This window comes from Citrus sinensis, chromosome 7 (assembly GCF_022201045.2).
Source record: "Citrus sinensis cultivar Valencia sweet orange chromosome 7, DVS_A1.0, whole genome shotgun sequence".
NCBI lineage: Eukaryota > Viridiplantae > Streptophyta > Magnoliopsida > Sapindales > Rutaceae > Citrus > Citrus sinensis.
The window spans coordinates 4,737,674-4,763,065 of NC_068562.1; the positions used below are offsets into that span (position 1 = coordinate 4,737,674).

The following is a 25,392-nucleotide window of genomic DNA, read 5'->3' on the forward strand; positions in this document are numbered from 1 at the left end:
TTCAATTAAATAACACTTCACTTTCACTTTATTTATATGTACCCAAGTGTAGCCAAATGGGATGCGGGATGTACTAAGTGGAACATACCCAGCAACAAATATTTCTCATAGTAACTTGAGAACAAATTTGAATATCAAACATAAAGAAGGCAGCAAACTAAAGAAATCTGAGTCACCACCGTATATTTAGACCCGCCAACAGCTCAGTCCAAGGATCAGTGAACCTATGAGAGATGGACAGATTTGAAATGCAAACCAGAACCAGTAACTTAACCATGATCTAGCTGAGCTCAAGGGTCCAATTCATCTTGTCCGCTATAAGACCCATCTGTAGTTGGGTAAGCACGGAATATAATTGCTGTGACACCGCACCGAAACCACCCTCCCCGTAGGATACCCTGCATGAAATACAAGATAAATATCAACAGTTATTTATTTCAGAGACTTCAAATGAGCTCCAGAGACTCAATTGAGCACTTGCCAGATGTAAAAGTCCGGTGTCCAAAAGATCACCACAGTGCTCACAGCCCTAAGAGAGAAATGCTTGCTAGGACATACATTATACGACAAATCTTTCTTAGGCCAATTAGAATAGTCTAAGGGTGGATCATCAAACCTCACTATGCAGTCATCTGTTTCCACTTTATTATATAGGCTGTAAGTTAAAACTGCTAGGCAGTGAATTCTTTTCATATTAAAAATGCATGATGATCCAATCATGACAAATTATGCATCTCCTTTCCCTTAAAACTTCAGATATGCCACAATCACCTAGAGAGCAATTTCCACAGCAACCAGGTAACAAAGTCCTTTACTCATGCACTCTCCCCAGTTATTTAATTTCATTTGGTTGGGGTTGACATTTAATGAATACAACAGAAATTGCTCTTGCATGATCTTTATTAACAAAAGCAGCAAATGACAAAGATAAACGGCTGTTGATTCATTCACCAGCTAACATACAAGTTATTACCTTTTACCAAGATAAGTGATGCTTCCCACAGGAGATACAACAACAGCTGTACCAGTACAAAAAACTTCATCAGCATCAAGTAACTCCTCCACTGTCACAAGGCGTTCCTCAACCTGCATGTTCAAATGAGAATTAGGGATCTTAACTTATTCAAGAATCTATTTGCCCAGTCCAGCTAGTGCATGATAATACATGAGAATGATCTGTTTATAAAGAGCACTACCCTCAAAAGTACTGAATTGCCAACCCTCCATTCTCATAATGCCACATTTATTCAGTCACGATTTTATTTCCATAGCTACATAGTAAGTACCTGGAACCCTTGGCTTTGAGCAACATCAATTATACTCTTTCTTGTAATGCCAGGTAAGATAGTTCCTTTTATCACAGGAGTGGATATAACATTGCCCTAGGAGCACATCATAAACAAAAAAAATATCAGCACTACTTACATCTATAGACATAATGCTTCATAAAGGGTGTTGGAGAAAATGAATAAACCATATAATAAACATGTAGATGGGATCGAAGTAGACAAATAAAAGTCATTTTCAGACATTAAAACTTAACAATAGTCTTGCAGGCTACTTTTTTTATAAAAGTTCAATCATTTAACAATTTTAGAAGCCAACATACAAACGTGAAAAACTCATGGCAACAGCAAACTTTTCCTCGTAACATACTAATTTTAATTTTTTTTTTTTTTTGAGGAGAATTTTAATTTTATTTAAATAAATTGAAGTGCTGAAAATATAGGTGCAGTTGAGACAAAACAGAACTAACACATGCACCCAAAAATAAAAAATTAAGATAAGGAAAAAAGGCAAGCAATCATACTGCTAAATCCTAACCATTTGTTTTGTACAAAGTAGTAACAAAACAGAACGTTACTGTACATGCTTGATTCTCTCAGAAAAGCAACTCATTATCTTGAAAAAAAAAAAAAGCCTTTTGCAAGGCTATAGCTGGAAGGCTGCAATATAAAAATGTATGATTCAGTGCATACATAAGAGTAACACCATTAACAATCCAATCATGATATTCCAGTAAAAGAATGTCTAGACTCCAGCAAATTTTAATAAAATATATAAGCAACGTTAGCTAGAGCTCTAACAGGAACATGGCAGAGAAAGTGTTGCCATTGCTGAAGGCAGTGGCATGATTGTCAATTTTTCATGATCATGCAAGTCACAAAATCACATGACATTATTGCAGCATGAGAATGTAAAGTTCAGATGTTTAGAAGCTTTACTAAATGTTATGTAAAATGATGCATAACATTTTTATGAAAATATGTGAGGTGGCTAAATACCTTTGCCTATAAATACTTAACATTCAATAGAAATTTCTCTTTGTTTCAAACATAAGCAAGTACAAAACTCATGAACATTAAAAAAAAAAAGTTACTTCACTAGAAACGTTAAATACCTTCACGACAAAAATGTTGCAAGAGGAAACCTCTTCCAGGTATCTCTTGTGAACACAATCAAGGTAAAGAACATCAGAATAACCTTTGGCCTTCGCAGCAGATTGAGCCTTAAGAACCTACATATAAGAACCTTGTATTCATTAGTAAAAGTGTACTAAAATACAAAATTTAATGATTCAGAATTGTGAACACCACCCTCACTGATCAAAAGGTTAACCATGCCACCGTCCTGATGCCTTCAAACCATGATAAATATGCTTACACATTTCCATATATAATGATAGGATAAAAAGTATTAATGTAAAAAACTCATATAGTCAGAATGTAACACTCATGAGTACAGATTATAAAGAAGATATGAGTGTACTTGCTCGCTAAGTGTGTGAATTTGTGTAAGAGAGCCCATACAATTTCAGCCTATGACCAAAATTAAAGCAACTAAGCAAAAAAGAAAACATTAACATTGGGATTTGAACTGACTGGACAAATCCCTCAAACAAAAAAGCAACAACTGGCAAAACAAACTTCGCAAAGACATAAATGTAGAAACTTTTAAAAGGGACCGCAGGGTAGGCTTACCGCAGCATAGTTTCCTATAGTCTTTACGCCTCCAGTTCCCCCAGGAGTTGCACGATGTAATTCATGCTCAACAACCAAATTTATGGGTGCAATGCCTTCCTAGATCACATACACAGAAACAATCAACTAGAGAATACTGGCAAGAGGATAGGACATTGCCTTTAGAAAATGAAACCAAATGAGATTCTGTACGTAAAGGTAATTAATTAGTCAGGTGCATACCTTTTTTTTTAAGGTGTAATTAATCTATGTATAATTAGATTTGTGGCAGAGAAATTAATGAACCACTAGTCAAAGTTTCTAAACAGAATCTTTTGTATTCATCCCAGAAAAAGAAAAATTTTCACAAACTAATTTCAAAGAATTTCTTATGAACTGTTAACACTAACCGTAATATTTTTCTAGAAACAATTAAAGTTGATTAAAATATGAAATATTCCATCATCACCTTTAACGTGAAATTGAGCATCTAATACTGCATTAACCAATAAAAATTTAGAATTAGAAGCAAGGAAAAGATTTACTAAAACAACTTCCTCGAGAAGGACAACGCAAAAAAAGATAAAGTAATTTGATCTGTGTATGTATGCATATATGTGGTGTCTTTTGGTGCATATGCATATGTCCATGGACATATATCATAAAAGCCAGAGTAGTGACAGAAAGCAAGGAACAAAGACCATGTTGTGAGTTGCAATGTACACTTAGTCTCAATTAGCAAGCAACAAAACATGACAAACCTTAAAGTAGTTCCCAACAGGTGAAACATAAATCAGAAATGTATATTCAGGAGCAGGTGCAAGACCAAGAACAGCTCCACTTCCCATTAGCAATGGCCTGATATATAAGGAACCTTTACCAGAAGGAGGGATCTGAAACGAGATATTAACTACTGAATGTTTACAGAGCACTTCTAATTAACAGTTATACATGGAAATCCAAAATGGAAGTATGTTATACCCAACGTTTGTTTGCTAAAACAGTAGCCTTAACAGCTTCCACAAACTGTTCAACTGATGGTGATGGCATGCACATCCGCTCCGCACCCACCTGCATCCGCATTGCATTTTCCTCAGGACGAAAGAGAAGAATGTTACCATCTTGTTTCCTGTAGGCTTTCAGGCCTTCGAATAATCCCTGATTACAAACAAGCAAAAAGTGGAACGACACATTATGATTAAAGCAACTTAACACACACCATAATAAATAATGATGAAGAGAAGTTAATCTGTAGCAGTTGATTTCTAAAAAGGAACAAAAATGAAAAATGAAAAATAAAATGAAAAAGAAAAAAAGAAGAATGATGATGTATACATTGCAGAGTTAGATGCTAAAGAAACAATTATTTTCCTACTTATCTTCTTTTACTCAATTTTACAGGATTTTATGTATTGAGCTTAAGTTCCAGCAACGAGATCTATTTCTAAGTAATCTTTTCCTTACATCGGTCTGGTTCAAGTGAATCCTAGCCTATTAAAATTTACAAAACTACAAACCAGCCCTAAGACTTTCCTTGTTCATAAAACCTTGGTGAGTGCAGAGTAAGAATCAACATCTAACAGTAAAAAAATTCAATTATAAACAACATGAAAGAATATGAATAGGACTTGAATGAAGAAGGGTCAAACCTGGCCATAATTTAAGACTCCAGAGGATGGACTCAACTCAATGTTACCAAAACGCTGTAATTCACCTTTAGAGAAGTTTCCATCTCTTCCACATTTCATGACGTACATATAATCAGTAGGACAAAACCCAAATCCAAGGTTGTCCCAATCTATGTCGGCTAATTGAATCGTTTCATTGCTGTTTCACAGAAATGTCAACATATCAAACCAACACTCTTGTTCTCAACACACAAACACACACAACTCCTAATATGAAAAATAAGAAAATCATTGCTTTGAGTTGTAGCATTTCTTGGCTGACTAATTTAAATATTAACCCTTAGTTTACTTTTGAAGGTTATTATTGCTATCATATAGTTATCCCTCGATCATCTATCTATCCTATTTACAAAATCGACAGCGAATTCGAAAAGATAACAACCAAACAACGTAAACACGAAAAACAAAATTATATTTTTTTGTTAGAAAAAAAAATTAGAAACCTGAGAGTATGAGATGAAACGGAAAAAAGCTTGAAAGGAGAGTCCGTTTGGTTCACATGGTAAGGAGTGAAAGCAGTTTGCTTTTGAAGCTGCATAAACAGAGGATGTCAGAACTTTTAACCAAAAAAGAAGAACAAGAAGCAGCGATTCAGTGATTGGTGAGAGCATGGACCTTGAGAGATAAGGGAGGAAGGCAATGACGGCTTTGTCCGGCGGCGGAGGAGAAGGAATTGGGAATGGGGAGGAAGAGCGTACAACCATTACGTGAAGAAGCGAAAGGACAGATTAGGCTATTCGGCTGAAGGCCAGCCATTACTGCGCTGCTGCTTCTCTCCATATCTCCTTCTCTGTGGAAGCTGGGTTCCTGATTTTTCCTTTATTGTTAAAGTCCTTGCGTGGATTCTTGCTCCTCTTCTTTTTAACCTAACAACACCCACTAGACCTTTTTTTTTATTTTTTATTTTCTTTTCTCCTCTTCTTCTTTTAATTTCCTTTTGTAACAGTAGACTTATTAGATTCTGGACCAGTAGCTACGTCGCAATTGACGGCCCGCGTGTGCGTGCGTGTGCGTGTGCGTATATATATATTTAAACGCTTATATATATAGGCATGTGGTAGCAGAGTCTAGTATTGTGATGTTCATTTACATGCTGAGTGCTGGGACTAATTCCACATTAATTTTTTTTCCCTCGTATTGGGTCGACAGTTTTTGTTATTCTTATTTTCAGTATTTTTAATCTTTCAAACGTGGGAGAAAGCTATGTTAACCCGGGGGTAAAGTATCCTAACCCTTGATCTGCACTGCAGTAGATGAAATTTAAGGGTAATTTTTAAAAATCTCCCCTGAAGTTTGGACTTATTGCAAATAGATGGCGAGAATCCGTTTATTTATAAAAAACCTCTTACCGTCAGTTAATTTTAACATTGACCGTTAGTTGACTGTGCAAAAATAATATTACCCTTAACAATAGTTTGTAGACTGACATAACTAAAAAAAAAAAAAATTGTTGGCGCGAAAAGCACAAATCTTATTTTTTGACATTTTTATCCTTGTCAATTCTAGAAATTTACAATATCATAGGTAAAGATTATTTTTCAAGTTTTTAATTTTATCTTTCTTGCAGGAACTTTAAGGAAATATCAATAATTTAAAGAGGATTTTTTAAGTTTTTAATTTTATCTTTTTTGTAGGAACTTTAAGAAAATATCAATAATTTAAAGAGGATTTTTTAAGTTTTTAATTTTATCTTTTTTATAGGAACTTTAAGAAAATATCAATAATTTAAAGAGGGTAAAATAGCCAACAATTTTAGTTTTTTTTTTAGTTATTTCCGTCTACAAATTATTGTTAAGGATAATATTGTCTTTGCACAGTCAACTACGGTAAATGTTAAAATTAACTGACGGTAGGGGATTTTTTACAAATAAATCAATTCTCGCTATCTACTTGCAACAAGCCCAAACCTCAGTGGAGATTTTTAAAAATTATCCGAAATTTAAAGTATAAAATTAAGACACGTATGCATCTGAAAAGTCAGATTTGTCTGGTAAACGGAAGGTCAGTGTGAAGGAAACAATATTATTGCACATAACAACTACTACTCGGAGCAATTTGATGCTACAAGTTGGTTAAATTGTTAATTTAAGAGAAACGTATATGCGTACATTAGGAGCCATGCAAATGTTGGAAATAAGTAATTAAATGAGAAAAGGACTTGCCAATGTGTTAAAAAGAGAACAAGTCAGATGATTCTATAATCTGCTTACTTCATAAGCCGCCACTTTTTTTTTTAAAAAAAAAATTATTTCTAAATACAACGTTTTTGTCGGAGCATAAAATTAAGTAGCTCAATTCCATTACTAGACTAATGTCTATTTTTTCGCTTTAAAATTTGGCAGAAGACACGAGGACCAAATCACTAAGCCACGACGTATTTTGAACTCTTAATTGATTACTACATATCAAAGCAAAATCAATTTTTCTTTTATGGAATTCCAAGTCAACAGACGAAAGAAATCTACTCAGCCCTATTTATTTTCGTTGGCGTTGGTCTATTAATATTCGGACAAATGGTGGAAGGACGGAGAAAATATAAAATTTTAAGGGTTCATAACATGGAATCCATTAAAATATTGAGTGATGATAGAATCAGAAACTCTTGTATAAATTTATTTTACACAAACTGACGTGACATTAATTCATTGATTAAATAAAAATATAAAATAAAAAAATATGTGAATGAAATAATATTTAATTCAATCAATCTTATCATACCATATTAATTTGTACAAAATAAATTTATACATGCATTTATGACTATTAAACCTATTAATTTACTCAACAACCCATTTCCAAAATTTAAAAATTCATACTTTATATATCTATTATGCCCATAGAACCATGATTCTGAATTAATTATTTTCTTTTTTCACACGGCTTCTTTACCGCGCAAAGAAGGCTGCGGCAAAGTAATATCGTAAAACTTGAGGAGAATCATTTCCGGCGAATACTAACGAATTCTTGTCAGCTATTTTCGTTCAAAAATGTTAATGATATCTATAGAGTTTGATTGCCAAGTGTCCAAATTTGAGAATTTGAACCCTAACCGAGAATTTGAACCGTCTGATTCAAGATCAGCAAGACAAGAACCAGCTAGAAGGTTTGTAAAATATAATTAAAAAAAAAAATCACTAACTCTTAGAACAAATTCACTTCACTTGCAATAAAAATAAATAAACACCAACTTCTAGGAAGGAACTGATCTCCCCCAACATAATTAGTCTAAAACTCTACCAAAATAATGTAGGAAACTCAGAAGCCAGGATACAAGCAAAATACAAACCACCAAACTTCTTTCAGCTTTCCTCAAGAAACCCACACAGAGAAAAGATCATTTAGGATGGACAAAAATTTACAAATTTCTAACAAAGATTACAGTTACCTAAGTCATCTACAATTTGGGCCACCAGCCGCTAAAAGGGCAGTCGCAAATCATATCAACTAAAACCCTCAGTATATTAATCACCTTCCATAACCTGAATCACATCATAAAGAGGAAATTGTAATTGGTGCACAAATTTGTTAACTATACCATCACTTGACGAATAACAAAACCAGGAAGAGGAAGATAGGTACTTCAGTGCAAGCCAAGCCAGATCCAGCATTCAAGCAATAAAATGTAGCTGCTCCAAAATTCTACTTCTTCTGTTTTGATCTTGTCCTGTATGCAATTAGCTCTTTGTTCTTCTTACTGTTGTCTGACTGGACAAGCTCACATTCTAGCTTGTGTTCACCTATTTCATTCTGAGATTTGCAGAAATGAAAAAATACATGAATTTCCACCTCGTGATAAAGAAAAGAGAGTAGAGCAAAAGAACAAGAAAGCAATATTTCAAAATCCTTGATGATGATGAAGACAGAGATGAAGGAGTTTTTTTTTTTTTTTTCAAAAAGGACAGATGGGTATAGGCAGCATTCTTATTAATTTGATTAAGATGATTAACAGAAGCAACTTATCCCATCATATAAACACACAAGTAGATCATGCAGAAATAGCGAACAAGAATCATAGGCCAGTATTATATACAAAAAGGAAGTATGTAAGAACATTAGTACCTGAGCCTGACCACACTCAGTAAGATCCTTCACATTTCCCATTTGCTTCTCTTGTACCATTCCGTCTATCTCAGATACATATGGAAGGACAACATCATCTGTATGGGCAGGAGTTGAATGATCATTTGTACCTCCAACTTTAACAATATCTTGAACTGATTCCGCAACAGAATTCTGCGAACCATCTATTTTTTCTTGATTGATGAAGTTGTCAGCATCAGGCATTTCACAAGTCACTTCAGAAATCTTAATGATCTTATCCACAATTAGTATGCTGGCCTCTTCGTTACCTCCTTGGGTGTGATTGTTTGAAGTCAATGTATGCAGACCCTCGGGAACATTTGATTTGTTTTTTGAGGTCAATGTATGTTGATCCTCTGGTAGATTTGATTGTTCAGCAACTGCACTGAGAACAAATACATCAAATTGTTAGATTGTAAGCAACTAAATGCATTCAGATGTAAATACACAAATAAATAATAAATTAAAGACACTGATTTTAGAGATAAAGCATCGCACCCGTGGTTAATGGCCTCTTCAGAGGAATTTCTGGGAAAGTCTTCTTGTTGCTTCCTCCTCTTGTTGTTTTGCATTAGCAATTCTGATGGATCAACACAATCTACATCAACCCTTCTCTTCCTAGCAGCATGAATCCCGTCTTCAGACACTGATTGTTTACATTTTTGAGCGGCATTTTGATTGTTTTCAGATTCCAAATCAACTGTTCTTTTAACAACCTCATTTTCAGAGGGCACTTCAAGTATCACTTTTGGCTCTCCAAAAGAATATCTCACCGGCTGCCTCTTCCTAGAATTAATAGTCAAGCTGGCATCTTCATGGTCAGATGTTGGAGACTTTTCTTCATCATTCTCTATGGAGTTCTCACCCGAATGTTTAAATACTAAATCAGCAAATCGCTTGATCCATGAAAAGCGAGCAAGACTGGGAGGAGAAGCACTGGCTGTCTTTTGCACAGAAGGAGTATTGAACCTATCACCATTGTTGGTAACATCAAACTTCTGATCTGAACCCAAGTCAGCATGCGCTAAACTAGTTTGCTGATTCAAATGCCTTTTTGCAGAAATTTTCTTTTGGCTATGCTCTAACCTAGAACGTTGCATCTCACTGACAGCCATATAATCTACGGCAATTTTCAAATCTTCCAACTTCTTTAGGCGTTCACTCTCAGCTTGAATCTCTTCTCTGTCAGCATGCAGCAGTTGTCTCTGTTCTTCTAATTTCTGCCTCTGCACCTTCAGTTCCTCAATGGAATTATTTAGCTCAGCCCATTCCCGGTCCCTCCTCTGACGATCCATATTGATCTCCATTCTCTCAAGATCAAGCCTCTTAATCTCTAAAGTGACTTGCTCCAACTCTTTTTCCGCTTTTTCCTTCAGAGAGCTAATTTGCTGAAGTTCTCTCATTTTTTCTTCCTCAAATGCCTTCTCTCTCTCCCTAAAAGAACTTTCCAACTCTTCACGCCTTTTTTCAATACAATTCTCGAGATCCCTCTTTTGCATCTCAATACCTAATAAAAAATCCGCACGCTCTTGTTGAATTTTGGTGAACCATTCAGAATGCTCGTGCACCATCTTATTCATGAATTCTTCTCTCTCGCGGTTTAGTGAATCAACATCGCGTTTATGTTGATCTCTCATTGCATCCCTCTCTTGCCTCAGGCTATCACGCTCGTCCTTTAGAGACTTAGAAACAACCACCCTCTCAACAGCAACACTTTCTGCTTCCTTCCGCAGTTCTTCTCTTTTTTCATCAATCATTTCCCACTCGGCTTCAAACTTAGCCTTCTCCAATTGAAGTTTATCTGTCTCAACCATAAGCTCCAGTTTCTGAGCCCTAACCACATCAAGTTCTTCTTTAAGTTTAATCTCAAGAACTGATAATTCACCTGCCTCACTTTTCATGGCTTCTAATTTGTCCTTTGCACAATTGACTTGTTTCTTTTTCTCATCCAGAGAAGACAAAGACTTCTGAAGGTCTGACTTAATTATGTTAACCTCCTCTTTCTCCTTTTGTAAAAGTGATTTCTTCAAATCCGCCTCCTTTTCAAACGCAATCAATTTATTTTCTTTCTCTTCAAGTAGATGTGATCTCTCTACCAAATCCTTCTCTTTATCCACCAATGCCCTTGACTGAACTTCCAAATCATGTTCCCTTTCCAAGAGCGACTCCTCCCGCTGGCCAAGATCCAAATCCCTCAACTCCCAGGCCCGTCGCTTCTTCTCAATTTCATCTTCTGCCAACTTGTACTTTATCGCCAGCTCAGCCTCAAATTCAGACTGCTTCACTCTCAAAGCAGATTCATGATTGGCAATAATCTTTTGAATTTCATTCTGCATTGTTCACAGACAAAAAAAATAATAAAATAGTTGAACAAGTATTTGGATTCATTTTTGAAATATGAAACGCCATTCAAGCAGAAAACAAATTAAAAAAAAAAAACTTAACACTCAGAATGATGAATAATAAAAGTTGAAGCCTACTCATTCGACATTTATTCCATGGAAAAAAGCAACTAAAACCAAATAACTCACAGATTCCTTGCTTGCAAGTGTTTCTTGCGAAACAAGTAGCTTTTGCTCTTTCTTTTGCAGCGAAGCTTCCCTCTCAATAACAGCCTGTGTGCATTCAATAGAAGAGTCATATTTTATATAATTTCCAGTAAAAAGGACATGAAAACATATTAACACCAAGTTTAGAAAAAGAAAAGGAAAACTAATCGTATAAACCTCTTCTCTTTTCAAGAGGGAAACCAAGGTCAGATCCAAGTTAGATTTCTCTTCATTCAGGGCTTTAAATTTCTCCTCAACATTTGCTCTTGAAGCCTCTAACTCTTTCTCTTTTCGACTTAGTTCCTGCAATTTACTTAAGATGTGGTCTTCTCTTTCATTAAGCAAAGTTTGAGCATCAAGCAATCTTTCATGTTCTTGCTGCAAAATCTTCTTCCTATCGCTTAATGATTGCCTCTCACGGATAATCTCTCTCTCTTTTTCTTCACAACTAAGACATGGCAAAAAATGTTGATTAATACATTTAGTATAGAAGCCAGCTTGCAAACTTAGGTGTGTCGTGCCCTTAAACATATGAATCAGAGTCAGCCGAAAACTACAGCAATAATTTTGAACTGTGTGAGCGTTGCAATTTCTTCCTAAATCCTATCCATTTTTTGCTTACCCATTCAAGTTCAGTAAATTCTACCATAGAATCAGAACAAATTGCCTCAGTTTAAGGTCACTACCACATACATGGAGTTCTTTATAATGTGACACATGCTGTTATATGGAAGATATATTGAAATTGCAGACACAATTTTGGTTCAAACATTAATAGGATACTAAAAGAATCACACACACACACGAAAGAAGAGGGCCTCAGCAGAAAATCAATTCACAACAAGACTTCGACAGAAAAATGGTTCACTTGCTCAATTAGATTGTCAAAGATTAAATGAGTAGCTTGTCTTTTAGCCAAGCTGAATTTTGTACTCATGCACAAAGCCAGGACCTGAAATAATCCTATTTCCTCCAAAGTTTAAGAACATGAACTGTGACAGACACAGTGGTATAGAGACATATATAGATCTCAAATGAGTATAATGAAAAGGCATGCAATAAATAAGCTTTTATTTTTCCTCAAGCAAATAGTTAGCCTCATAGTGTTAAGAACATCAGGTCCATAAACACAACCTTACTCAAACAGGGTTGAATGGATGTATCGTAACTAACCAATTCTCTGAAAATACCAAAAGAAGATGAATGAAAACATACTCGGCCTTGAAAGATGCTATACGCCGAGAAAGATCATCTTCACGAGCTACAACATCCTGTAGCTTTCTTTCTGCAGATCGATGATATCTGTTAGCTTCAGCTTGTAAAGATTCCGAAGCATGCAACTTTGCCTCAGCTTCTGCAAACTTCTTCTGTGCATTTTCTACCATACAGCGTGCTTCAGCAAATTTACTGTCAGCTGCAACCTTCGTTTCGGCAGATTCTGCACGTATTTCATGCACGGCCTTCTCAAGCTACAAAAACCAGGCAACAAGTGAAAAAAGAAAAAAAAAATTGTAGGGAAGTGCGGGAAAAGACAATTTACTTCAACCAAACAATGATCCTGATGGTATCTTACACTGGCTATACACTCTTTCTCAACTCCTAAAGTCTTCTTCAGACTCTCTTCTCGTTTCCTTGCTTCAGCTATTGCAGATAAGTGAGAAGCTTGGTCATGCTTCTGCAGGAGTTCAGCTGCCTCGGCAGAAGCTTTAATTTGCTCATACTTGGAGGCCAACTCCTTCTTTTCTAATATGAGGAGACCCATGTGGTGCTGGTGCTCAAATATCTTCAAAATGTAACACTGGCGTGAGATAACAAATATTTGAAAAATAATACAAGGATAGCATAGGCACAAAATTAGACAAAAGTAAAGCATTACACCAGCAATTTACAGGGGGAAAAAACATTTTTTGCAGCAAAAGAAAAAATAAAATAATGATTAATAACTAAAGATTTGATAGGACCATGCAAAAAAGCATCAAATATTCTATTTTGCTTAGCAAAGCACTCAAAAGCTCAGCCAAAGGAACAATATATAATAGCCTTCTTACAATGAAACCATTTGAATTTACAAAATAAATAAATTACATTATATAGAGAATATATTAGAAATGCATAGATAAAACATAAATCTTAAATATTTTGAAACAATTCCAAAACAGTGATATATAAAACAACAATATCACCGATATAATCAAGATAAGAATGCCTCCAAAAGCTACTTGCTAGACAAACACCACCGTTATAATCAAGATAAGAATGCCTCTAAAAGCTACTAGCTAAACCAACACCTCTATCATCAACCTTGCATGATTCAAGATTAAACAGTTAGTAAGTTCCACACTCAAAATGTTAACCGTGCATTCTCAAGAAGCAGATTAACATTTAATAACACATGTATTGTCACTGTATAAAATCCAAAAGAATTCTCAAGTACCAAAATTTCCCAAGCAAAGAAGAGACTTAATACTTTTTTTCTTTTTGGGTACAGGATTACCTAAATATTCTCCATTTGTAGACATGGGAGATCTAATAATAGAAGAAAAGAAACTAAAATTTTCAATTAACAGTTTTTGCAGATCCGACTTCAGCTTCCCTGTACAATTCCTTCTCAATACATAAAATGGGAGAATTAATTAGTACATACAAAATAACAAAGCCACTATCACATGAAACTTTTAACATACAATGAAAGGAATACATCAAAGCAAACCTTAATAGAGACCGTGTAAATAAATATCTTTGGGAGTTTGATTCTCAAATCTAATTGGCAGCTGGGGTTACAGAAAGTGTATTAAATATATTCTATATAAAATCAATCTTTTTGAAAAAAAAAAAAATCTATTTACTTTCCTCACCCTCATATTTAAAGATTAAAACCACACACTTAATCAGATTAAAATCTAAATTGAAGGGAAGCGCACAACTGCTCTTAATTAGCAGGACAATTCAGTGTACGCAAATCAAAACTGAGAAGCTTGTACAATGTCTTTTAGTTTTGTTCAAATAAAACAGTATTTGGAGCCTTGACATTCTTCTTTTAGGATGATACGTAACATTCTTGTGTTTCTTTTATTTTTTCAAATTTTATGCAACCCACAGAACTTAGCATACAATTTAATTCAAACAACACAAAAATGAAACAAAAATCAAGACAACAAATAAAAAACCATACTTGAGTGGATATGAACGAACCTCGGTTTCAAGTTTAGCAATATAAGCGATGAGAGCAGCCTTGTCTCTCCGTTTAATAGACTCTTCATCAAGTCCAGCCTCTTTAAGCCGCTTCCAGATCGACTCATCACTCAAAGGGCTCTGCAAAACCCTCGAACTCGGTGTGATCGAGAGCCGCCCCGAGCTAGGACTCGCCATCGCAGAGAAGGAAAGCCCTAGATTCTAAGATCCGGCGCCGCTCAGTGACTGGTAAAGCTTACTCTTCACGTTTTTTCTTCAACTTCTTCTCGCTTTTTGCTTTGCTTTTTCTCTCTCTTGAGATGCCGAGAGTTGTAAGTGACAAAAACCCCTTCACTAACTACTGAAAAAAAATAATTTAATTTGCAATAATAAAATAGAAGACTGAGTTGTCTGTGCCGAGTTGTAGAAAATAAAAGGAAAAAGCGGGACCAGGTTTTGACGAGGAGAGTTTTTGATAATGACAAGGTGGAGCGGCGTCGTTTAGGATGACTTTTGAGTTTTAAGCCGCCATTTTACTGAATTAAAAAAAAAAAAAAAGGATTTTAATTGATATTTTGGGGTCTTCGGATGGAAACTAAATAGTGACACTCGACTCTCCACGTCGTCCTAAGCTACAAAGGTTTGTTAATTGTCACTCGGTTGGGCCTGTTTTGTTGTTGGACGAATCTGAACCAAATTTTTTTATTAGAAAATATATATTTTTAAAAACAATAATGGCGAATTTCTTTCATAAGGATAATGATTCTTTTCCCACTTTACCTTCACCTTTTATTTATCCTCGTGAGATTCCATTACTTGATGGTTGATAAAAATAAAAAATATATATATTTTAATCAGACAAACACTGGTAATACACAAGATTCTACCAGGCAAAGATGATCGGAGAGTCTCTGCTTCAATTATTTTTTGGGCGTTTTCTCACAAAGTTGTAGTCTTCAAAATAGAGCGGAGCTATTCCGCCCCCACAAAAAACTTCTATTTTCAAATGAAAATTACAGTCAAGAACAAGAGACGCGATGAAAATTAATTGGCAGAAGTATTTGCTTTCGCTCTTTGATGAGAATATTAGTCGTTTCACGCATAACGCATTTGATACAGCCATGTACTGCAGAAATCATCTTTGATTGTTGCAGCAGGGGGTCGGCGGATATAGCTCGCTTGAAATTCTTGATATCATATCGTTTTCTCTTTTTATTTTTTTGAATTAAACTAATATTTGTCCACTTTACCCGCCCAGAATGTTCCTTTCTTCTATAAGGTCTTTCCTTGGTCAGGCAAAACGGCAGGAGTTTGAAAATCAGAGATTCAGAATGATTATTGCAAAGAATGGAGGGCAAAACTATATTGCAACAGTGATATAGATGTATAGTTGTACAGTTGTATTATAATAAGATTCAGTGACTGAAAGCAACAGAAATACCGTACTACTGTTGCAACATAGCTGGACCCAAGAATGGAATCGCTTCGATAGGGCAAAATGGATGAGAAGAGAAGGTTAAGAGGACACCAATGTGATGTGATGCCTTCAAAGGATCCCTTAATGTCAACTTAATGATAATGCTGTTTTAAAAGAATAATAATAAATAAATAGAAGACAGAAAGCTCAACCAAGGACCTGGGATTTTACAAAAATTAGAGTTGTTTGTGAATCTAAATTCCATTGTAATACATAACTCCTAAATCGTGATTCATGATAGCAAATATGTCATATCAACCATCCAAAATTTGTTGGTGTCTGTATTTTTCCAGGATTAAACAAGTTTCAATGATCCAACTATTGCCAAACCATGTCACATAAAAACCAGTATTTACTATCTAAATCTGTGCAAGGACAGATACAATCCCAATTCTCAGTATCAGTCCACAAATCCCATGAAACTAACTGTATATTTCAAGATGTATCGTTGCTGGCAGGGTAATACTTAAGGAACTACCTTGAGCAGGATGGAATGCAGAGTAGGTTTTGGTAAGGCAAAATAAAAAGAAAAGAGCAGTTGCTTCTGACCCTATCAGATTCCATCCAAAAAGGTCATCTTGGTAAAGGAAACATGCAAGCAACATAAGGAAGAACTGGTGAACACATATACCGCCTGCAAACTATCACCCACACAGAACGTCAATGTAACTTCATCCCCTTAGGGAAAGAAAAATATCTTTCTATTTACAATACGAGGTTCCATAGTGCCAGTGAAATGTTTTGACTGAGAGGAAATGTCAGCTGGCAAAATAGAATAAACAGATATTAAGAAAAAGAGATTTACACAAATACTTATCTCGACCATCTTTAAGTCCTACATGTTGAAAGTTGCTTTCTTCCCCCGATAGTAGTTATCAATCCAGTCTTCAATCAGCTTAATTTCAGTTTCCCTCTGCTTTTTCAACCAGTCTGGATCCTCATTGGTAGAAGGACGCAAATCCAAGTGATGAGCACCTGATGAATGGCAAAAGGTATTGACCGCTTCTAGGATTAAAAAAATTGCAGCTTAGCTATATATGATAATCACATATCGTTAACTCTTTCATTTGCATTTGATTACTAACATATCACTTAGCCACAAATAATGTAGTGAGCAGTGACCCCACTTACACTTCTGACAGATTTACACAAATAGCCAACTTATCAAACAGTGAATGGCATCATGCAAATCACTTGGAAAATATAGCTTCAATTGGGTCCTATCTCATCAGATAGGGAAGTGTCTTTGCTGCATAGGTCACAAAGTAATGGTTGGGTAGACAGATAACCTTGTTCAGACATATATATTTATGACGTCAAAAGATCCAATGTACTTTTGCAATTAATTCAGCATGCCAAAAATTATCAGTTTCATAATTAGAATAAAATATCACAAATAGCACTGCTTGCAACAATTCGAACCCCCACAAAAGCATTGTGGGGGTAATTACATCCTCAATTGTATTGTGTAATTGAGTGGAGGCAGTATTCTCCCTTACGAAATATAAGTGGAGTAGACATCCCTCGAATATTAGGAGGGTTAAAATGTGGGCAATACTTGATAAAATTTAATGTAAACTAGTCCCAATAATAGTTTGATTGTAAATATCAGAAGTTGTCTCATTTAATATGAATTATAGTCAGATTGTATTTTCAATGTCAAAATAAATATCACAAATAACTAAATCTGACAATAAATTCGTAAGTCTCACAATTTTCAAGATAAGTATATGCATACTTTCATGCCTGAAGCTTTAATTGAAATTCAACATTTATTTTCAGATATATAGCTTTTTATTCCTTTTAAAGACATCTCATCTCACCTCACATAATAATTGAATTTCTGTACCAAAAAATAATAATATAGGAAGGTGATCCACCTAAAATTTCTAATGAATTCCTATTCAAATAACTTGTACTACTTTGGTGCTTTACAATCAATAATGGATGATTATCATAGCGGAGCTAAAACCTTTGATCTGGGGGGTCATGTTGTTGGATGTAATAACTAATTGGGGTCAAAGTACAATAAAGGCTACTTTAGCTGTTAAAATTATAAAGTAGATTGCGGTCTTTTTCTAATGAATGATAACTAACAGGGGCCAGCTCAAATTTCTTATCCTAGCACTTCTTTTTTGAAAAATTATGATGCTGGGGGTTCCACAATTTTTTTGTTCCCTTCGGCCTTTTATGGTTCCACTATGGCAAATCTTAGACCATAAAGAACATTCATTATGTGTGCGACTTAGGAAGAACATGAGGGTACCATGCCCCTCCGTGGCCTTTCCTAGATATGCTGCCCTTGAAAAACAAAACTGCATTTGGAGTCTAGACATCCTGTAAAGAACCCTTAACATACATTTAAGTAACAACTGATTGGTGCATGAAACAAATTCAAAAGGATGGTTGCATGGTTGCATTGAAGATTAACAACATTCTTACTGAGGCCTTAGATCAGCAATGAGGCAGGCGAAAGACCAAGAAAGTCAAGACCACAGGCAAAGCCACAAAGGCATATCAATCAAAAGCTACTACTCCTCCTCATAACGCTGAACCACAAAAAAGGGGCTGCTGGCTTTATTTAGGTAATTACCTTTTGAAGTCAAACAAGTGTACGGTTAGCTTGACAAATTGACAACAATCTTCCCATGCCTGCCTGATCTTGATTACTGGGCCAGATATGAAATCAAGCTAACGACCCTCTAGTTTTGGCTTGTTTGACCACCAATTATATGGAAATAGAGTGGAGATAGTGTTTTTAGGTAGCGTTTACTTTTTGGATTGGATTGGGAATCCTGGGGAGTGGGAATCCTAGGATTGGGAGTGTGGAGTGGGAGTGGGAGTAGGTTGTTTACTTACACTGGAATGGAAGCATGGAATGGAGATCAGAATCCAATTTATGTGTTTACTTTGTCTTGGATTGGGAGTAAATAGTTTCAAATTACAATTTTATCCTTATTTAAAGAATTATAATTTTTAATTACAAAACTAATAAAAAATATATTTAATGAATAATATTTATTTTATTATATTTGTAAATTTATTATAATTATTAATATTCTTAATTATGAACAATAAATTATTAATTTTAATTTTAATATAAAATGAAATGTTATTTTATTTTATTTAATATAATTATATTAAATTTATTATTATATAAAATAATAATATAATATTATTTAGTACAAAATTAATATTTTCTTAGAATAAAGTATTTATTATTATTATTAAATAAATATAGTACTATTATTTTTAAAATAAATATAATAATATTATATTTATTAATTCTCTATTAATATAATAATATTATTTTAAAATAATTTAAACTTAGAATCAATGTAAATTATTATTTAGTTAAATATAATATTATTATTTAAATAAATATAATATTATTTATTTTATTTTATTAATTATAAAACATAAAATAAAAAAAAGGGTAGAAATGGGAGAGGTGGGAGTGGATTCCCACTCCCACCTCCCCCAATGGGAGTCCCACTCCCACTCCCCACTCCAAAAATGGGTGAGGCCCACGGAGTGGGACTCCCAATCCCTCCCCATTTTAAGTAAGTAAACGCTGGAGTGAGAGGAATCTACACTCCTCACTCCCACTCCAGCAAGTAAACACAACATTAAAGGATTATCTATCAGCAGGTCCAAAATCATAGTCCAGTGGCAAAAATAGTAAGGTTGGAAGTCAATGACCATCTCACCTAAATCATTGCAACAATTGCTACTATAAAAATCAAAGTTCACCCACCAACCAGTTCTAGGCGATTCTGGTGAATTCAAGACATGGTCACCTTAAAATATAAATTCAAGTGAACATATAGAAAGATGATTTCAGTACCTTCTTCTGTGACAAGAGCAACAATAGTTTCAGATAGATTCTGCAGAACACTGCAACAAGTAATAAAACACTATCAGAACAGTGAAGCTTAGGAAATAATAGCTATCACCTGAGCTTTGTGAAGAAATCACCTGCCACCACTCCAAGGATCTAATAGACCGTTTGAGAAAATAATGTTACTTCCAAACAGTTTCAACACACTCTTGATATCCTTCACGAAAATAAAAAGAAAATAAGTGTTGAATGAGATAAGCATTTTACTTGCAGTGAATCATAGAATCATAGAACTATGAGCTATTTGTTATGTATAGAACACGACAGGTTGTTTACTTAACATATCCCACAGAGCACAAATGAGCATATTGTATGTTTTCATACACTAACAATCCATTTAGAAATAGGCACTCACTGTTACCACCCTGCTATTATACCTAAAAGAGCATCCTTGAATCTGTAGAATCAGGGGTTCTGGAAAGTATTTCATAAGCTCCACTAATTGTAAGCAAGTATAGTTACAATAACAAAGATGCTCTTATGCCATTCGAAAATTTATTTTTATTAATAAAATATCTATAATCACCCGATTTGAAACTATTGAAACTTAAGAAGACAGTAATGAGATAAAAATTACAATAGATTTGAAATTATATCCTGATCAAGACAAGTTGCTGAGGAATCACTTCATAGGTTTTCAGGTTATCAAGACTTGAGGAGGAAAAAAATACAATTATAATAAGTCATTTCCCAATTTTTATTTTTATAAATAAATGACTGCTTGACCACCCTGGTGAGAGTGAACTCGATCCCAAGACCTCTCGTGCTCCTGGAAGAGACCTTACCTACTGAGTTATCAAGTACTCACAATGCAAGTCCAACCTAATCTATATGTATAATTCAAACAAAAACTATGATAAGGGAGTGGACCAATAAACAATTATAAGGAAGAAGCAAGCTGATTATCATGCATAGATTTGTTACTTCAATCATATGAACGCCATTCTACCCAAACAATAGATTAGAAAGAGACAAGTTTCACTCCATCAGATTAAAATAATTCCCATACATGTCCGCCAAATTCTGTGGTTATCCATCGCGGTCTTGGTATCACGTTGAAATCATTCCAGCATTCCTCTTTAAAAGAGGAGTAATTATAATCATATGCAGGAAACATGCTTTTATCTCGGCTACTAGACATTGGCATAACCATCTCAGTGCATGCCTAGAGAGGAAAATAAACCAATGAGAGAGCATAAGAGATTATGATACTTTTAAGATATTGATGTTACCATATGTAACAATTATTTGAACTATAGCACTACGACACTGTCACACCTGCCAGTTCCACCCATCCAAGCCGTGAGGATCATCATCCAGTTGAAAGCAGTCAACATCTCCAGTATAATTGTAATAGACACTTACTCCTTCAAATATGCGCTCCAGAATGCTGGTAGCATCTGGAGCATTGTCAATTTTTTTGCAGACCTACAAAATTCGCATGGATAAATCAGTTCAAAGAAAATAGAAAAGCAACCACAGTCCATATGAACACATAATAATGTGTGATAGCAGTTGGATACAAGCTTTGGAGCAACATGAACCCGTTAATGATCACCTCTGAAGTAAGTTAAAAGGTTTATGGAAAGTTCGAAGCAAGACCGAAATTTTCAGTTTCATAACAGACTTTACCTAGCAACTGAGAAAATAAAAATCAAACTACATATAAATTTTATAAGACATGAAACAGTCCAGTCAGGAATCCTAGTAAAGAGTACACCATAATGAAATACATTATTCCATAATCAACATAGAAGCAAAGTGAACTAAAGATTGCCAATCTGTATTTTCAATATGAGCAATAAGATTTACTGTAAATCGGTTTTATACACACGTGCTTGAGTGCATGGGTAAAAATTATTTGATGATGCCAAATCAAATACAAATCCAGCTAACCTCTCTTATTGGGTATCCCGGCAAAGGCATCATAAAGTCAGAAGGATATGGGTAATCCACCATTGCCAAGTAACTATATGCAGATTCCAACCAGTCTGCAAGATCCTCTGTACTATTTAACTCCCTGTCAGTCAAACACCAAGCTCAAAAATCAAAGAAGTCAAGTCGAACAGAATAGTATAAATAAGGATTTTCAACTCAGTAATGAAAAAATCCATCACTGAAATAGAGATATACATTTCCTTTTTCTTACCGACATAGGTGGAAAGTTTTAGTCAGTTCAAGAAGTCCATTCTCCTTTTGGCCCACTGATACCAACTCACCCCAGGACTCCTTTATAGTGTTGAAGCAGCTGGCACTTTCACGCTACAATATAAGATAGCAATAATATCGTAAGACATACACTGATTATTTTAATACATACTTAAACCAAAAATTAAAGTAACGGATACGGCATTGTACACCTTGAAATCACTGGATACAATGTTGTAAAATGTTTCTGGTGGGACAATATCTTCAAATTGAAGAATTGGCGCTGATGAAGCAAGCGCACCAATTGCAATGTGAGGATACTTTAACCTCATCCATGCAGCTAACACTATTCCATTAAAAAAACAAAGTTAAGACACAGCCCATTACCAATACACATTCTATCAATCTATTATCAGCCCTTAGCCTAGCTATGACAATGAAGATCTGGACAAATACTCTACGTAAGCAAATACAAGACTTACTAATCCACAAACAATATCACCAGTAGCATAGCATAGCATTAGTTATTAATTAATGTTCTTAGCAAAAGACATTAAGTTACCTGGAGCTTTTATCATTTCAATTTAAGTGACAAAATCAAAGAGAATGAGGAATGTATTACTTACTTCCACCATATGATCCACCAAATAACACTACGGGAGAAGCTTCAGCCGATAAATTCTGCTTCAGGTTAGTAATAAAGACAGCAAAATCAGCAAGAGCTTGCTCGGCCGTCAAATATGATAATGTAGTAGCATTTTGATATGCCACTTCTGTGCTTCCATATGGCATCGACTCACCATAGTACCGATGCTGCCATTGAAATTTGGTTTACAACTCCAAACTTAACAAGTAATCACCAAAAAAAAATCTAATTCAACGTTTTCATTTTGCATATTATTCGATAAGCTAGAAATAGATGATTTAAAGGTTAAAAAAATAAATAAATAAAAATTAGAACTTGTGAATGAACAGACCTCGGGAAAGACAAGCATGGCGCCAAACCTGGGAGCGATGTCCCACACAAAGCCGGAATTAACGGCGAACCACTCGATGTCGCCTTCGTTGCCACAGTAGAGGAAGATGGGACCCAGACGGTTGGGGCCCACCCAGTGATCGGTGTTGATCAGGTACCTTTGAGAGAATGTCGGGAGATCAGCAAAGCTGAAGTGGTCGAGTCGTTGCTCGAAATATCGGGTCTCATACCGGTACTGCTGCTGTTGTTGTCGTTGGGGGGGTTCAGTTAGGTGTGACAATTTTCCGACGAAGCGTGGGGCCCGCCTGAATTTGGACGGCTGTGATGCAAGTGATAACGGAGATAAAATGGAGATGATGACGATGGTGATAACAGGAGAGAGATACAGTGAGTTTTGCTTTTGCTGTCTGGTTTTTGGCATTGTCAATTTCGGCGTTCAGCGACAGTGAGGACTGAGAAAGATAGCTCGTCTGTTAAACTGTTTGATGTCGGATTAAAGTGGGGTTCAGCTGTGCTTTGACTAAAGGGGAGCTTACTAAAGACAGCTCTTTGGGTTGGTCTTGGAAGAATCGGAGCATTAGGGCCGATGATGGGCCTCCCCAGCTCTTGGTGGTTTTATGGGCTACATTTGGGCTTGCTGTTGTAGATCCAAAATCTTTCCTTTTTTTTTTTTTTTGGAGAAAAATGAAAAAAAGAAGAAAGTAATAAAAATCTAAATCGATTATAGATAAACTCATTCAATACATGTAAACTGGTGTGTTAACGACAATCACACAAACAAGTAGAAATTGTATCATCGTTCCCCTGAGATTGAAATTGGATCAGCTTCAGCAATATCAAAAAAATAAATGAAAGGATAAGAACAATATTCTTTATGCATGAAACATGATAATATTAAAAATATTATTTAATGAATAGAGAATATAACTTAGGTTACTTCAAGAAGAGGTGTGAAAGGAGCGAGTGGGTGGGTTAATTCGAAATGTCTTAAGAGTCAAAATGCATATATTTAAGTAGTGCGTCTCTATTGAGAGGCAGACCGAATAAGGATGTACATACAAAGCACAACCTTTGAGAGAATATTATACATGCATGGAACTCAAATCACATCACTTTGTAACGTTAGAATTCTAACCCTTCGTAGTGGGAAGAATTTAAAGTCTCTAAACTAAGGAATATCAGCCAAACTGACCCTATAGGCAAATTAAGCACGGCATATCCCTTCTTGATCTTGTTGATTCCATAAACGGTTGGTATTAATTTGTGATGATAAAACTATGTGCGAATAAATTCCATATGTCTCACCCTCGTATCTTACTGGCTACAATTATATTCAATAACTGTGTCCGAATATTTAATCAGAATAAGGTATTTTTCCATATCTTAGAATATAATATTATTTTATACAGCACGACGTGTCAGATTCTTAATATTACACACGCACACACATACACACACATATGTATATATATTATGCCGAAAAAATTAAAACGGAGCAAATGGGATACAATTTTAATTAAAATATAACTAAGGGTGTAACATATGGAATTTCGATAAGGTGCTGACTTTAGTAATAGACATTTAATTTACATAATACTTTATATAGAGACAAGATAAAGATATCGTATCTTGTGTGTGTATTTGCTAAAACAAGGTAAGGTATTTATTTCGTTGGTGTGTGGAAAGATTGCGAGCGGGGCCAGACTCACGTGGCAACATTTGTCTTTCCTACCTCTTGCGTGCCGCCCACTACTTTTTTGAAGTTATGGGATTCATTCGTTCGTCGTAAAGAAATTTAAAAGATAAAAAATGCAGAAAAGGGCGAGACAGGAAAATGAAAGAAAAATGGCAAAGCCACTAAAAGCACGTAGGCACTCAATTATGTGCTTGAAAGTTATCTGTTTTAAGTTGTTTTTCAATCAACTTTATGATTAGACTTTCATCATGATCACAACTGACAGTGGAGTACAGAATACTCGATGTGTAAAGACAAAGACATCGAATCCTTATAGATTTATGAAAAGAAAGAAAAAAAAAAGTAAATGTACAAAAACTTTATGTGAAAATAACATTAATTTTTTTTAGATTAATATGTTTTGTAATTTTGAAAATAAATACGATCATTTGAAATTAGGTTTACAAAATGTTAAATAAAAGAAAATAGCAATATAAAGACATAAGGTGAGTTTAAGATTGAGGTTGGACAGCTGTAACTTAAAAATTACAATTCTAAAGTGTTTGGTAAACACTATCTATTATAACTTACATAGCATATTAATATGATTTTTTACTTATATGATAGAAAATTTATTATATTTTTAATAATTTCAAAATTATTATTTAAATTTTATATTTATTACATATTATTAACTCTAATTTCATAATTATAGTTTTTTTTCCACAATAACTATAGCTTAAAAACTACAATATCTCAATCTTAAA

At 34.8% G+C, this 25,392-nt stretch overlaps 3 protein-coding genes across 7 annotated transcripts; all 3 read right to left on the bottom strand.

Moving 5' to 3' along the window:
* LOC102614378 (branched-chain amino acid aminotransferase 2, chloroplastic-like) lies at nucleotides 1-5,574 on the bottom strand. Of its 2 annotated transcripts, XM_006466350.4 has the most exons (10): nucleotides 5,264-5,572; nucleotides 5,092-5,180; nucleotides 4,610-4,787; nucleotides 3,942-4,118; nucleotides 3,722-3,853; nucleotides 2,982-3,080; nucleotides 2,402-2,518; nucleotides 1,287-1,382; nucleotides 974-1,086; nucleotides 1-398 (listed from the first exon to the last, which is right to left on the bottom strand). In XM_006466350.4, exons 1-10 carry the CDS (start codon nucleotides 5,426-5,428, stop codon nucleotides 281-283), a joined length of 1,284 nt encoding a protein of 427 aa, XP_006466413.2. In that variant the 5' UTR covers nucleotides 5,429-5,572; the 3' UTR covers nucleotides 1-280. The 2 variants fall into 2 exon arrangements, with proteins under 2 accessions (XP_006466413.2, XP_024954930.2); XM_025099162.2 differs by lacking the exon at nucleotides 3,722-3,853 and having other exon boundaries at nucleotides 5,264-5,574.
* Nucleotides 5,575-7,783: 2,209 nt separating this feature from the next.
* Nucleotides 7,784-14,865, bottom strand: LOC102613597 (protein CROWDED NUCLEI 4). Of its 4 annotated transcripts, none has more exons than XR_369400.4 (8): nucleotides 14,470-14,861; nucleotides 12,851-13,060; nucleotides 12,493-12,746; nucleotides 11,260-11,725; nucleotides 9,227-11,058; nucleotides 8,708-9,113; nucleotides 8,228-8,395; nucleotides 7,784-8,127 (listed from the first exon to the last, which is right to left on the bottom strand). XR_369400.4 is itself a non-coding variant. In XM_006466348.4 (8 exons), the coding sequence occupies exons 1-8, from the start codon at nucleotides 14,644-14,646 to the stop codon at nucleotides 8,288-8,290; spliced, it is 3,342 nt and encodes a 1,113-aa protein (XP_006466411.2). In that variant the 5' UTR covers nucleotides 14,647-14,859; the 3' UTR covers nucleotides 7,784-8,287. The 4 variants fall into 4 exon arrangements, 3 of the variants coding, with proteins under 3 accessions (XP_006466411.2, XP_006466410.2, XP_006466412.2); XM_006466348.4 differs by having other exon boundaries at nucleotides 7,784-8,395; nucleotides 11,260-11,343; nucleotides 11,455-11,725; nucleotides 14,470-14,859; XM_006466347.4 differs by having other exon boundaries at nucleotides 7,784-8,395.
* A 1,720-nt stretch (nucleotides 14,866-16,585) lies between these two features.
* LOC102613309 (uncharacterized) lies at nucleotides 16,586-23,480 on the bottom strand. Its single transcript, XM_052445087.1, has 10 exons — nucleotides 22,952-23,480; nucleotides 22,601-22,787; nucleotides 22,187-22,320; nucleotides 21,976-22,088; nucleotides 21,723-21,846; nucleotides 21,105-21,254; nucleotides 20,836-20,991; nucleotides 19,904-19,983; nucleotides 19,773-19,822; nucleotides 16,586-16,900 (listed from the first exon to the last, which is right to left on the bottom strand). The coding sequence occupies exons 1-10, from the start codon at nucleotides 23,369-23,371 to the stop codon at nucleotides 16,761-16,763; spliced, it is 1,554 nt and encodes a 517-aa protein (XP_052301047.1). The 5' UTR covers nucleotides 23,372-23,480; the 3' UTR covers nucleotides 16,586-16,760.
* Nucleotides 23,481-25,392: the final 1,912 nt, after the last annotated feature.

Coding starts and splice junctions, on each gene's coding strand:
- LOC102613309 (XM_052445087.1), bottom strand. CDS start 23,371: ATGCCAAAAACCAGACAGCAAAAGCAAAACTCACTGTATCTCTCTCCT. Junction 22,321..22,600: donor TGGTGGATCATATGGTGGAA/GTAAGTAATACA, acceptor TTAATGGAATAG/TGTTAGCTGCATGGATGAGG. Junction 22,089..22,186: donor TTGTATCCAGTGATTTCAAG/GTGTACAATGCC, acceptor CTTATATTGTAG/CGTGAAAGTGCCAGCTGCTT.
- LOC102613597 (XM_006466347.4), bottom strand. CDS start 14,646: ATGGCGAGTCCTAGCTCGGGGCGGCTCTCGATCACACCGAGTTCGAGG. Junction 12,747..12,850: donor AGAAAGAGTGTATAGCCAGT/GTAAGATACCAT, acceptor TGGTTTTTGTAG/CTTGAGAAGGCCGTGCATGA. Junction 9,114..9,226: donor GAAGAGGCCATTAACCACGG/GTGCGATGCTTT, acceptor ATTTGTTCTCAG/TGCAGTTGCTGAACAATCAA.
- LOC102614378 (XM_006466350.4), bottom strand. CDS start 5,428: ATGGAGAGAAGCAGCAGCGCAGTAATGGCTGGCCTTCAGCCGAATAGC. Junction 1,383..2,401: donor GCAACATTTTTGTCGTGAAG/GTATTTAACGTT, acceptor ATGTGCTCCTAG/GGCAATGTTATATCCACTCC. Junction 399..973: donor ATCACTTATCTTGGTAAAAG/GTAATAACTTGT, acceptor TATTTCATGCAG/GGTATCCTACGGGGAGGGTG.